The following is a 15,135-nucleotide window of genomic DNA, read 5'->3' on the forward strand; positions in this document are numbered from 1 at the left end:
ATTTTTCTCCATACCCTAACTACTCATTCAAATCCTTTGATCCACCGTGGAGGCCGAGGAGGAGCTTCATTACCTTAACAAGGCCGAGGAGGAGCTTCGGGGAAGGTAGCGAGGGGGCCGGCAAGGGAGGGAAAGTCGACGGCCGACCGTGGGGGAGCCGGGAGGCAATGGCGCGGGCTCCGCGAGCGGCCCACCTCGAGTCGGGCAGAAGACAGAGGGAGGGCGCCAGCGCCGCAACGGGTAAGTAAAGCCTCGCCATGCCATGATGCTCGGCGCGTCGGCCCCGCCACGTCAGCGGTCGCCACGGTCGTTGACGCCCCATGCCGCGCCGCCATGCATGGCGCGGCAGCATGAATTTACCGCGCCATGCAAACAGGCGCGTCCAAGAGTGTTACTTTAGAAAAAAAAAACAGTGTTAGAATTAAAGAAAATGGTTTAAAAAAGTGTTAAAAAATAAATAAAAATTCAGTGTTGTTTCGATTAGACTAATAAGGACAGAAACTGAGGACACCCCTGTTTATAGCTTTCTGGAAGTCATACGGCGAAGTCTTTAGAAACAGCACGACAGCTAAGAGGGTGTTGGGTTCTTTAGTCGCTCCTAAAATTCATGTCACATCGAATGTTTAGATACTAATAAGGAGCATTAAATATAAAGTAATTACAAAACCAATTACATAGATGGAGACTAATTTGCGAGACGATTTTTTTAAGCCTAATTAATCTGTCATTAGCACATGTTTACTGTAGCACCGCGTTGTCAAATCATGGACTAATTAGGCTTAAAGATTCATCTCACAAATTAGTCGCAAGTTGTGCAATTAGTTTCGTAATTAGTATATATTTAATACTCCATACATGTGTCTAAACATTCAATATGACAGAAATTTTAGAAGACACTGCAGCGTGCCCTAATTTTGGCTCACCTGTAGTACTCTATACCTATTTGTTTAGTGCATGATTGGATAGCTGGGCCTTTTTTTGTCGGTTGATTTGGTCCTGTTTGGTATGGGGTCTCCTAAAATTCCTATCATATTGAATGATTAGACACATATATAGAGTATTAAATATAAACTAATTATAAAACTAATTACATAATTTGCAACTAATTTACGAGACGAATCTTTTAAACCTAATTAGTCCATGATTTGACAACGTAATACTATAGTAAACATGTGCTAATAATAGATTAATTAGGCTAAAAAATCATCTCATAAATTAACCTCTATCTATATAATTGGTTTTATAATTAATCTATATTTAATGTTCTTTATTAATATTTAAATATTTGATGTGATATAAATTTTATGAGCCACTAAAAATCAAACACCCCTGTTCTACCCACCCGTGCTGTCGCTTTTATTAGCCCGTGTTCTAGGTTGGCTTTTATTAGCTGTAACCGTACCACTTGCATAGTTCTACCCACCCACCCGTGCTGTCGCTGTCTTGTTCTGAGTGGGGCCTCTGTTTTGGCCGGATTTTAGTAGCCTAAGCTTTGGTTAGAATTGCTTAAGAATATTCGGCATCATATTTGTTTTGGTGATTATGCATCGAAATAAACTTGCTTCACCTGGACCAGCTAGTATAGCCAATCTTATTCAGGCCTTTTTTTTATACACATAGCTAATTACTAGTTGAGGTTAAAAGTTAGCTCAAATTAACTATGGTTGGCTAGCTAGTTGAAGACTTGGCTAAAAAATTAGCCCACCTATTGGTATGGGCGGACTTACAGTTGTGCCCGGGTATTTTTGGGCATACTCAATATTTTTAAGAAAATTTTTAGTAGTTCTTGGAGGTATATACATGTACAATATAGTTAAGGTCTCAAAATTACGATTCTTCACTATTTTCTCGCTGTAATTCGCGTCTAACTGAAAGCAGCTAACATGCCACACCTAGCTGGACGGTCCAATGACCCATCTGGCCTTTCCACTCCCAAATCCCTAATTCCCTACTCTCCAAACCCATCAGGCTGCCGTAGGGGTAGGGCAGCCAGCAGCTTGGACCGTTCGACGGACGCGGAATCGCGCCGCGGCGCCGTCGCCCCCCTCCCCCCCGGTAGCTGCGGAGCCAGAGCTGCTCGCTCGGCGCGACCCGAGCCGCAGGAGCCGGCGAGCCCGACTGCTCCAGTTCTCTGCTCCGAAGTGCGACTGTCCGACCTCGATTTGATTTCTTCGTCTAGAGATAATCAAAATTCAAATCCCTTTTGCCTTTGCTATGTTCTGTCAAATCCAGAGGTGAACTTTTTATGTTGTTCATCCAAATATTTTCTTGCCATGGGCATACCCTACTCTAAAATCCTGGGTCCGCCACTGCCTATTGGCCCTGTTCACTTCTCTTATAATCCGTCTTTTTCAGCTTGTTTTTTCAACCAAAATAGTGTTTTGTCTCACAACAAATCAGCGAAATAGTGTTTTGGTTTATTTTTTTCAGCGAAACGAACAGAGCCATTAGCTATCATTTTTATGCACTAGAGCTATTTTTGGGTATTTTTTAGCTAGCTAGCAATTTCCACTATATCCAAACATGCCCTGACTTGTCACCAAGTGACCATTTTATTCATTTTAAATCCTTTACTTCTCCACATTGACTTGTACTGTCAAAAATGAATATCAGCATTCATTCGGTTGCATCATTTCATAGCCCATAGTTACAGTCAAGCAGGCCAGTCATGAGAGCATACTCCGAGCAAACATGTTAATTTCCCGGTAGGACACCTAACTAATTAGGCTTCATGCAATGCTTCATGCAATGTTAACTGTGTACTACTCCATCCGTTTTAAATTATAAGTCGCTTTGACTTTTTTTTTGTACATCCATTTTATTATATATCTAGATCCCGTTTGGCTTGCTGAATTTTGGCTGAAACTGACTGAAAACACTGTTCTGAATTGTTGTGAGAGAAAAACACTGTTCCGGTTGAAAAAAGAAGCCGAACAAGCCAGATATGGGGTAAGCCGAATGGGGCAATATGTCTAGATATATAGCAAAATAGATGAAAAAAAAGTGAAAGTGACTTATAATTTGGAACGGACGAAGTACTGTGTACTTGTTGACTTTTTAAGTATTCCTGACCTCTGGACGTTTCTTGTCTCAACCTATGGTGCTTCGGGCTTGTGTCTTACTAGTATGTTGCGCGCGCCATTGCGCGCGTCGGTTATCCAACCAAAGATACAACGCATGATTGAACAATTAACTAATCTTTAGCAACTGACATGACAACTCCTCATGGTCGTAGCATGAGGATGGTATGTACATATATTTTACATAGATGTGATAAGCGCGGTAATTGTCTCTTAGATGCACAGGTCAGGTCTGTAGAGCTAACATAACAGTTGACGACACTTGTAAGCTTTATACATTAGGGTTCATGCTAGGTAGCAACGGCAGTGCTGATATGATGACACATAGTTTATACACACGGTGACAGGTTCAGGTAATTAAACATTGTAGGTCAAGCACTCGGTGATGACCCTGTTAGCATCTCGCTTCTCGGTCTCAGAGGTTACTATCCGTGGAGACAGAAGCTTCCCAGGTGGATGAATCTGTATGCAGATTTGCTTTTGTTAGCTCTCTGTGGTTTGTGAGGCATAAGGAGATTCAGTTTGACACTTCATAAATTTACTAGGTCCTGGAGGCATGATATGTGCATTGAGAAGGCAAGTAAAAGCGGTCTAAAAACAGACAGTAACCTGACATGGCTGAAGAGGTTAACTTGAGCAGAAATAAATGCCATAGATGCATGAATTGAAATGTAAAGTAAAATGTAAAAAAAAGGCTCTCACCAAAACAACAGATCATTTCAGAATCCTAGGTGATGACTGAATCGGTAGGAAATTACTACTTCATTACTACACGGCAAGGCCAAAGAAATTAGTTTCTACTAACTGGACATGCATAATTTGGACAGCGGACTAAACAGAAGGAACATGAGAGATTACCAAGTTAGCCGGCTGCATTGGCGTTCACGTTGTACATGTGCAGGCTAAAAAGTAAAACCAACAAGAGGTTTAGTGCAATACAAAGCAAACACAGCTATAAGTAGGTCTATGAAGTAATGTGCAGTTGCAAGGAAATCGACAACTTCAAGCAGCAGGCGAACACCACTGATGCAGGCCAACGAAAACCTTTTTCAAGATTCACATGTAGCCGTACAGGATAGGAACAAAAAAAATTATCAGATGTAGGGTAATAATCATATTAATGTGCAGTAATTTGGATTCGTTAAAAGTTTAGGCATACATAAAGTGTTGTCGCCTAACTGTGGGCAGCATGGTAAGCTGTAAAATAGAAATAAGAAGAGGACCTGTTAGTTTGAAGGAATCACAAATATGAATGTTTTTTATGTTAAACATGTACAACATTTATCATTAGGTCATGTCTATGAACACTACAATAGATGGAGAGGAACTTTTTATCTAGATTCATAGTTTAAACCAACACGCCTGTGCATAGTCATTGTTGGGACCATAGTGAAGCATTGAAACGGTCCAATCGGAATAGACTGCTTCTCAAGAAGATGGAAGCTGATTGCCTGATGATCCAATTTTTCATTCACAGCAGCATCATGTAAACAAGTGTTTTTATTGCAGATTTATTTAATTCGGAGGAACAACAAAACGAGCTAATAGTCTAAGCATGTAGGAAAAATCTTCAAGCAGGGTTTCTACCATGACATGCAGTAATGACAATAGCTTAATCTATATTGGCCTTGCGTGCGAGAGTAAACGATCCCAGATTGCCTCATGGTGGTGACAATAGCATGTAATGGTGGCAAGCATGATAGTCTTGATAGATTCAAGTACAATGCAGGAAGCATAACTTTGATACGTGTTCTACCTGCATGTCCAGTTGGAATTGCTGCTGGATTGCATCTCTGATACTTTGATGGCCGATTGCATCGGTGGCTGACAGTGGAAGACTTGCTATCACTGCATTGTCAAAGACATTTGAGTTCTTGCTGTGGAGGTCTGTCTCGTTGATTATTGTCAGGTTTGGGTACTGGTAATTAGGCATCCTGTCGGTTGTGGCCTGTATATTTTTCAATTGAAGTTAAGGATTAATTTCAGCCACAGGTAAGGTGATGTATAAAAAAAATCATGTCAATATACAGGACCTAGTTGTGACCATAGAATTAAGAACGGAATCATTCACCAGTGTACTATTCTTACATTTAGTACCCTTTTTTGTGTAAAAGGAATCCTGACTATATTAACAACAGTTTATAAAGCTGTGAATCAGCACTGGCCTACCGCTAGCTACTTTCGTTGGTTTAAATGGCACTGTCACATGTCAACACTAAGCATTACTAATTGTCTGCATGGATATGTCACTTTGTTTTAGTTTTCGTGATTCCTGAGACCGAAAGGATGAATGGTCCAAAAATTGAGCTGCCATTCAATGGATTGGCAAGCAGTGGGAGGGAGTAGGAGTATAGAGTTTTGTCGGATCTCACCTGCTGCTGTTGTGGATGGGCTGGTGGCTGTGTCGTTAATTGAGTGGACTGTGAGTGAGAGGCAAAATTAATAGGCAAAGTTTAAAAGAAGGGTAACAAAACAAAAAAAAAAGCGGGAAAACATAGGTAAAATTTAACGAACTCATATTTGCTAAGAAGCAGCATGATGCCCTATAGACTTTAATGTAGCTGTCTCACCTGGATCCATGATCCTTGTGACTCTATAGGTGTCAGAGGCCGAGTAGTGCAATTTTGCTGTAGCTTATATCTGGATGAGTGGGTTGATTAGCAGGCACTGGGTATAAAAATGATCTGTTAGCTTAAATATTTGCTAAACAACACCTGTTGATTAAGAGCCACAGTGATCAGGCAGGTAATGGATAAACGGAGCTGTATTAATCTAGAGGGATTAGCTCTTAATACAGATTGAAGATAGGAATTAATCATCAACATAGTACTCGTAGGTTTAGTGCCTCTATTTGTGGAAAAGGTATCCTACTTAAGATAGGAATCGATCTCTGACAATAAAGCGAAAATTCATGAGAAGCACAAATAGTGAGTGGCTGAATTCATTGACCAATATGCGACCATTTTTCTTTTGGTTAGGGTGCAACCTAAGGATTTAGGATGATCGTGGAGCCATTAACAATATAGATGCTGAAATGCACAGGGGCAGTGATTGAGACAACTGGAAACTATATTGTTGTAATTTTTTTCTTCCTAATATAATTCATTCAATGCTATTGAGGTCTAACCTGTACTCTGAAAGTAGGCTGGAATTCTATATTGTAAAACTTTATTTAGAAGGAGTCAACAAAAAATGTTAATCTAACATGTACCACCTATGTGTACTGTAATAATCAAAAAATAAAAATCAATGGATACAAATGAGAGCTACTTTGGTCCATCGGTGTGGATGCGAATTCTGAACCTGCCTGATTCTCTGTTCTCAGAGAACAAAGAAACAGCATTATTAAGTATTCGTACATGTACAATAGGAAACTAAAGAACTCATCTACATTTTTAAGTTATGACCATGAAAGGAAGTACCTCTGAGATGGAAATTTTGCGACAACAGCTGGATCCTTCTAACTTTCACATAGCTTCTTTTGAGTTTCTGCACAAAACAGGAACTATTCTTATGTTAGCATTGGAGAAATAATCATATCAAGGTTTGGTAATTTTAAGCAGCTAAAAAATGTAGTTATGGAGACACTGGCATTACATAATCCTAGAAACTATATTAGGCTGTAAAATAGACTGTAGAATCAGGGAAGATAGATATTTTCATTCTTTTGATTTTTATCATGTAAGGTAGTTTTCTGATTTTTTTTCCCTGTGTCATACAACACTTTTCAGACTTTGTAATGAATTTTCTCTGCTGTCATAGTGGTCGAAGCTGCACAGTGTTATGCCTATTATCTAAACAAAACAACAAACAGTTGACTCCACTATCATTAGTTGAACTACGTATCAACTATCAAATTAAACCAATAGTTTCATGAGAAGCAAAAATAGTAATTACCACAAACAGAGGTGCGCACGAAGATGTGCTTCAATTTCTATTAGCACCAAGTCCATCATTGATGATTGAAACCTATCTGAGTTTGTCAAACTTGGTGGCCCTTTCAGTCAACTTCGCTAACGAAGGTTCCCGAGGTACTTATCCATTACTGCATACACAACAGTACTAAAAAGTGAACCCATGACCATTGGTCCTCCAATGTTCAAACTATGATATGAACAATTGATGTGATCATGCAAAGGAAATACTACTGGAGGTCTAAAACTATCAGAATAGCTTCATGAGGCTTCTGGTGCTATAAAAAAGGTTCCTTTGTAGATGGTTAAATAATATGTGAATTGCCGATGCACCCACACAGTCTTTTTTTCTTTAGAGGAGGTCCAGTATTGGTGCATATTCAAAATGGTTTATGAACCTGTCCCATATACATTGTTTTGTTAGCTGGAAAAGATACAGAACCAGGTTCAGTCAGTAATGTTAAAGTTTCAGAAACCAATCACTGAGCCAGTTTTCTCAAAATAACTGCTATATTAAAAACCCTTTGCCTTTGCTAGTTAGATGTTGCCAATATGTTTTCCTAAAGTCTGCATGAGAAAACCAACAGAACAGGCACATTGGAAGCCAAATAATTGATAATTCAAATGTGGAAAACAACCAAGCTTCAGATGGCAAGTAGTGCTCAATGAGAGGGACTGCAAATTTGAACAATAGTATTTTCCCAGCCTAGGAGAGCAGCAGCACAAAAAGCACCAGGTATAAAAAAAACAGTAGAAAGAAGACAGCAACAACCTGCAGCAGTAGAAATGGAAAGACTGTGGCCCAAAATGGCCATCTTGATTTTGTCTACAATGAGCTATTTCAGTAACCTGCACATAGGAATCTTACTGTGACATAGTAAATTTTCATCTCTAATTAAGCAATGTGTAAGTAAAGTATAATCTAGATCAAAAAACTATGGAATAGAAATGGGAAAACTGTGGGCCAAATATATCTAAATTTTATGCACATTGTTTTTTTGGCTTTACAGAATATAATATTCTAATTAACTGTCAGTATAATCTAAATAAAAAAATCTATGGAATAGCTAGTAGTTATCAATTTAACTGGAAATTGGATAGCATAGGCATTAAGAAAATATTGTAAACATCTAGTATCTGTGTTAAGAAAGGCTGCGGGCCATCTTGGTTTTGTCTACAATGAGCTATTTCAGTAACCTGCACATAGGAATCTTATTGTGACATAGTAAATTTTCATCTCTAATTAAGCAATGTGTAAGTAAATAATACAAGAACACAAGCAACAGCTATGGTACAAAAACAGAAGCATTAACAATTTGGAAGAACATCATATACTGATGCGGCTCTGCAAGCAACAATGGATGATGCACATGGAGGCAATCCTGGGCCAACTCCATCAGCCGTCACCAATGTTTTCAGGTCGTCTAGTCGAACCTAGTCGCTATAGGACCGACCAGGCGACTAATCGTGATTAGTCGTCGACCAGGCCGATTAGTCGAGCCTAGTCGACCCTGGTCGTCCATATAATCGTCCTATGCATCAGGACATATACATATTATATATATACCTATATGTACTATATAGTATACACAATATAGCAAGCATCAAGACTACATTAGTGTTTAGCAAGTGACTTACTTGTGGGAGTTGTTTTCTTGCCTTTTCTTCACTATCCAACTGTCCCAAACTCCATTCCTTTGCTGACTTGTTGCTGGAAGCCTGCAATACCAAAGAACACCATAATTAGCAACACTAATGTAGTCTTGATCTTGAGTTATTGACACATATCAATAGCAGCACTGCTGTAGTAGCAAATATCTAGCATTTAGCAGACCATGGCAGCCACACGGGCAGCATATTACATAACCAAATTAGTTTAGTACAAATAAGCAAATTAGTTTAGTACAGATAAGCAAAAGTGTTCAACACAAAGTCGCAAACATCAACACACAATAGTCCAACAAAAGTAGGCAACTAGTAGCCATCTAATAAAGCAAATCATCATTGAAATGGAAGCCTCCATGTCCATCTGCAGTTGCTGTTGGTGGTGGTGCAGATTCTTCATCCTCATCCATAGGTGTTGCTGAATCAGATTCTACTTGCTGATCTTGTTCTTCATCATATATTTCATCAAGATCTTGAGCCACTGTGTTCCTTGGATGCTTCCTAGCATAAGTACACCTCACAGGGGCAGGAATAGCAGTACGAGCAGCAGCAGCCCTAGGCAAGTTACGGCCCTCTAGACCCTGAGTTGCACCAATAGCATCATCCACATTAGCCCAAGTAATAGCATTGGCAGCACCTTCATGAACTGGTTCATAATTGTCATTGACCCATTCATTTTCCCAATGAAATTCATCAAGCAAGAGTGGATTTGATCGCTTTCCTTTGGAACCCAGCTCTCTAATGTTTTTAAATCTGTTTTCCATCTTGCGGTTGTAGCTGACATATACCAACTTATTTAACCTTTTGTGCTCTAACCGGTTTCTCTTTTTTGTATGGATCTACACAAAAGATTACAGAATTAGATACCATACTCAATTACTTAGCACAACAATAGCTGTAGCATAGCACTTACAGTAGAAAATTCACTCCAATTACGCTCGCATCCAGATGCAGAACAACAAAGGCTAACAATCCTTTTTGCTAAACATTGAAGTTCATATGTCAGGCCACCATATGCACCCCACCAAAGAACTGCAAATTCCATTCCAAAGTATAGAAATCCATTATTAGTTCATTGCTGATATCTTTCAGAAAAGGTAAGGAAATAATTATACAAAATTTCAGATTGGAGAACTTATTAGGATTTTTTCTATCTCTGTCTCTTATTGCTTCTGGCTTTGAGAAGGATTGGCCTTCAGACCTCTCATAGTCATCTACTTGCTTGCTTATCTTGTTTTGGTCCTCATCATCACTCACCATCTTCCACATAACTTGATTAAACATAATTCTCAGCTTTGTGGCTTGTCTCCTATCTTTTTCCCTTATGGCAAAGTACTTGCTTGGATTCAAGTATAGGGCTGCTCCATACAACTGCTGCTCCATTTGGTTTTCCCATCTCTTGTCAAAATATTATAGTACCTCTTTGAGTAAATTTGGTTTGTCTTTCAAAGAATCCTTGATTGCAGCCTTTGCATGATCCATGGCTGCCATAATCTCAGGAGCCGCAGGTGTCTCATCTCCATCTGCAATCCTAAGAGCAACAAGAAGTGGCTGTGTAGCTCTTATGCATAATTCCACTTTATTCCAAAATGGCATTGAAAGGATAATGTTCTCAACTTGCCGGCCTTCTGTAGTGCTAGAGAAATTGGTAGCTTGCCATTCCTCACTAACCACTAAATTCCTCAATCCAGTCTTGTTCTTATGCATGCTTGCCAATGTGAGAAATGAAGTGGCAAAGCGAGTTATAGCTAGCCTCACAAGATCTCCTCCAATCTTATCTCGCATGAGATCTAGAATCCTCCCATGCTTGTACATGAACCTACACACCTTCTTTGCCATGTTGATGCAAGTGTTGAATTCCTTGATCTTCCCAATGTCCTCTAATAACAAATCCAAGCAATGGGCAGCACATGGTGTCCAAAATAGATGTGGGATCCTCTCCATTAAAAGCCTCCCTGCAGCCTTGAAGTTGGCTCCATTGTCAGTGACAATCTGTACCACATGTTCCTTCCCAACCTTATCTATTTGCTTCTCCAACAAATCAGCCAACAATGGTCCATTTGCTATCTCACTTGAAGCATCAACAGACCCTAGAAAGAAAGTCCCTGCTGGACTGTTAGCAAGGAAATTGATGAGATGGCGATGGCTTGTGTCAGTCCACCTATCGGACATTATGGTGCAGCCATATTCCTTCCAAGCCTCCTCATGCTTCTTCCTCAACTCTGATGTCCTGTTCACAGCCTTTTCAAGCAGTGGTACCCTTATATCATGATATGATGGTGAGCGGTACCCAGGGCCGTATTGTCCAATTGACTCAATCAAAACTTCCCAGCTTCTAGAATTAATGACTTTCAATGGAATGCGATTCTCATAGAAGAAATCTGCAACATGATCATCAACAACTACTTTGGCCTCCTTACTTTTCTTTGTGCAATGCTCAATTGTAGGTTGACTATGCTTGGATCTGTGCCTCTCTTCAACTACTTCTTCCGGTGACTTGCAAAGCATTGAGCTCACTGATCTGGACATTTTTTGAGTGGCTGGTTTTGGTGCAGCAGTGACAGTGAAAGAAGAGATGGCAGCCTGAGCAATCCTCTTCTTTTGCTTGACTTTTGTTCCAGAGCTTGGTTCTGGTACAGCTGCTGGTTCTTCTGCAGCAGTAGCATCATCTTGTTGCTCTTCATCTTCACCTAATGTAGGATTCAAAGCTAGAATAGTTCTTGAGTTCTTTTTCAGGTAATCAGCCATCTCCTTCTTAACTACTTCTGGAGCACTAGGACATTCAACTGCATCTCCATACCCCCCGGCAAGGTGCTGCTTGAATCTTTTTATTCCAGAGGGGACAATCTTTTTGCAAAATATGCACTGCACAAAATCCTTCTTCGAAGCATGTGGCCACCACCCATACTTCCATCCTGGATCTTGTGATTTTGCCTTCCTCTTGGTGTCAACAGCTTGGGCAGCAAGCTCTGGAGGTAGCTTTGCAATAGCCCTCTCAACTAGTGTTGCAACATCTGCACTAGCTGAGGAAGCCGTGGCAGCTGCACCTGACCCAGATGATGAACGTAGAACACCTCCGTCAAGGTCAGGCATCGGCATTATCACTTCCACGTTTGCACGTCGTCGCTCCACAGCTGTACAAGCACAAGGCTGATAGTTAGCAGCATTACTAGCAGAGCCAGAGAGGATGCAGCCATGTAGGTCAGGAGAGCAGATGGGGAGGGAAAATGGACATACAGTCGTCAGAGCAACTCATCACCAACGAGCAGAGGGCCGGCACCTTCAGGCCTTCAAATCAGAGGAATGCAGCTCTAACTCTGAGCCCCTGACCCCTGAGAGAACATGAAGCATCCAAATCAGAGGAGTAGAGATGAGAGGGCAGAGGAGCAGGGGATGAGGGAAGGACCTGAACGGCAGGGAGCCAGCTACGGCGGGAATAGATCAGCAGAGGGCCGGCCACCTGCTGGAGCAGAGGGCGGCGGGAGGAGATGGCAGGCGGCGGGAGCAGACACCTGAGCAGAGGGCTGAGCGACCAGGCACCTGCAGGAACAGAGGGTGGGCGGGCGCAGAGCCACAGATGGCCAGCCACCGCGGAGCAGAGGGCGAGCGGACTGGCGCAGATGGCTGCCAGCGGGAGCAGGATGCAGAGGGCTGGGCGGCTGGCCACCACGGTAGCAGAGGGCGGGCGGGACCGCCGGAGCAGAGGGCCGCCGGCAGGAGCAGGCTGCAGGGGCGCCGGCCACCGGCGGAGCAGAGGGTGGGCGTGACTCGCGAGTCGTGAGCACAGGGCCGGTGGCGGCTGTTAATTTCCCGTGAAATTTTTGTCGCTACCAGCCAAAACCCCTTATCCCTCCCACGCTCGCGCGCGCCCATGACCCGCGCGCCCGTGACCCCGCGCGCGCGCGCTCACGCAGCTGCGTTTTCGCGCTCTGGCGCGCTCGCCCAGTGGCCCGCACGCGGCAGCAAAAAAAAACAGCCAAAACTAGTCGTCCCACCCCTAATCGGACGACTAATCGCGATTAGGCGGCGATAAGTCGGACGACCAGGCCCCTAATCGAGCTAATCGGGTCGAGGTCCCTAATCGAGCACCCAGGACCGATTAGGACGATTAATCGCGATTAATCGGACGACTTGAAATCATTGGCCGTCACTTGCACAGAATAGAGGGAGTGTTCTGTTACAGTGCAGGGAGGAAGAGGGTTTGGCATGATCAGTACTGGCGTCCACGGTAGACCATGCGAGAGGATCGCCAGTGGGCTACGACCATCATATGAAACAAGAAACCAAATCACAAACAAGGTATAGTAAGCAAGAGAGATACATTTAAAATGGAGGTTCATTTGAGTAAAAATAATATGACAAGAGCACACTGCCTCGTAATTATTTGTTTTAGTCGTCTCAAAATCACCGAGAAGGCAATCTTCCCAAGTATCATCCTTTCTAGTAAAAAGAGCATGACAATCCTGCAAAAAGATTTGTTAGCCTGACTCAAAAATTATGAATGTTCACTTTGTGAGGAAACTTTGTGCACTTCGAAACTGTACTGGAACTCCATTCTGAGCATCTGCCCAAGCGTGGTGAAATGCTCGTCACTCAAGAAGAGTTGACTTCTCAATGTGTCACTGTTTGGTTTATTATTCTTACAAAATTGAAGCACACATTTTGAGCTGGCTTGCGACTATGGTAAATCCATTAGTGGGGATTCAGTATATACAAGAGGGAAAAGGAAGATCGGCTTGTTATGAGTATAGAGTGCACATATAAGAAGCAACCCAACATTTTCCAGCAATGTTATAGTGAATTACTTCGCTCACAGAAGTAAAGATGGATGCTAAAATCAAATAGGTAAAATGATTTTAAAACATGTATTGCCGTAGCAAATGTTTAAGTATAACATCTATGCTGGTCAATATGGGACGAAGGTAAATGTGAGGCTGCAGCATGGTTGCCTTACAAAATAAAACCTTTTTTTAGAATTAGCTCGAAGAAATTAGGTCTCATCTGGAACCTCAACAAAGAGCACTCGCCTCTCAAACTGGAACAAATTCACACAAAAAACTACATACATGTCTACAGGAGAACATTCAGGCACAAATTTGAAAGGACGAAAACCATGTCATCTGCTGTAGTAAGCATTGACCTATCCAAAATTTCTTAACTTGTTTAAAACATTAGTCTGAAAAGTGAAAATCTAATACTGAGGAACATACATGAATAAACTAAAATGGTTTGTACAGGCCTGGGTATTCACCAATGCGGCACTTGGGGAACATTGTGAGTGATTGAAGGGAGGTGGCCTTCTGGAAACAGATTTGCATCACTTGTACCAGGAATGTAGGAAAAATCTCACAAAAAATTGGTAACTGCACCAACAATTTGGGGCTCCCGCCACCAAAACATCCAGTAAAAGAAGGCCAAGAGAGGGAGGAGATGGGAGGTTACCTCGTCGCCCACGCAGCCGCCGGAGGGACAACAACCTGCCAGTCGCCGCTGGTGTCACTGGCGAGCGCGTCGACATTGGAGAAGGGCACCGCCGCCGCGAGGGGGAAAGGAGGAGGAGGAGGGCGCCCGCAGCCGCCGCGGCCGGCCGTCCCAGCCGTCGTTGCCCTGTCCGTGTCGGGATGGAGAGTGAGAGGGAGAGACCGATGGGAAGAGGGAGAAGAGGGCAGTGGGGTGCAGGTCGCGGCCGTGCGCCGCCGTCTTGCCGGCGGTCCGCCGCGGAGGTCCGCTCGCCGCCCGGGGGGCGCCGCCGCCGCGTCGGGAGAGATCGAGAGAGGATGATGGGGAGAGGTGCGTTTTTTTTTCGGAGCCGAAGCTGTGTCTATTATTCGTTTCGTTGGATTCGGAGCAGAAGCCGGAGGAGGCAGCAAGAGGCAGTGGAGAAGCTGGCTAAGCGCACGAGAAGCAGGAGAAGCCGCTGTCGGCGAAAGCTGGTCCATGCAATCCGAGCCGTAGAATCAAAGAGAATCAAAGATCGGACGGACGGAAAAATTAGGAGCGACGTGGACGGTGGTTCCTTCGAGAAACCACCTCCGGCTTGTATAGGTAAATGCCCGTAATCATATTGGTTCCGTACCAATAATTGACAAGTAGCATGTGCAGAACTTTCCTAGGGCCTGTTTAGTTTCCAAAAATTTTTGCCCAGTATTTATCTCATCGAATTTTGCGGCACATGCATGGAGTACTAAATGTAGACGAAAAAAAACTAATTACACAGTTGGGTGAGAAATCGCGAGACGAAACTTTCGAACATAATTAGTCCATAATTAGACACTAATTATCAAATACAAACAAATGTGCTACAGTAGCCAAAACCTAAAAAAATTTGCATCTAAACGCGCCCTTAAATATTAACACTTCAATTCTTTTGACTATTGTATGCCTTTTGTGCCTATAGTAGTCATAATGTTAGGTTGCATTAATCATGCCTATAGTAGTCGTAATGGCCACGTTCGGCTTACCCCATATCCAGCTTG

At 42.5% G+C, this 15,135-nt stretch overlaps 1 protein-coding gene across 1 annotated transcript; it reads right to left on the bottom strand.

The window, feature by feature from the left end:
- Nucleotides 1–9,890: 9,890 nt before the first annotated feature.
- LOC136492048 (uncharacterized) lies at nt 9,891–11,752 on the bottom strand. The gene has a single exon (XM_066488199.1). The coding sequence runs from the start codon at nt 11,750–11,752 to the stop codon at nt 10,070–10,072; it is 1,683 nt and encodes a 560-aa protein (XP_066344296.1). The 3' UTR covers nt 9,891–10,069.
- Nucleotides 11,753–15,135: the final 3,383 nt, after the last annotated feature.

The sequence above is a fragment of the Miscanthus floridulus genome, chromosome 11 (assembly GCF_019320115.1).
Source record: "Miscanthus floridulus cultivar M001 chromosome 11, ASM1932011v1, whole genome shotgun sequence".
Classification (NCBI taxonomy): domain Eukaryota; kingdom Viridiplantae; phylum Streptophyta; class Magnoliopsida; order Poales; family Poaceae; genus Miscanthus; species Miscanthus floridulus.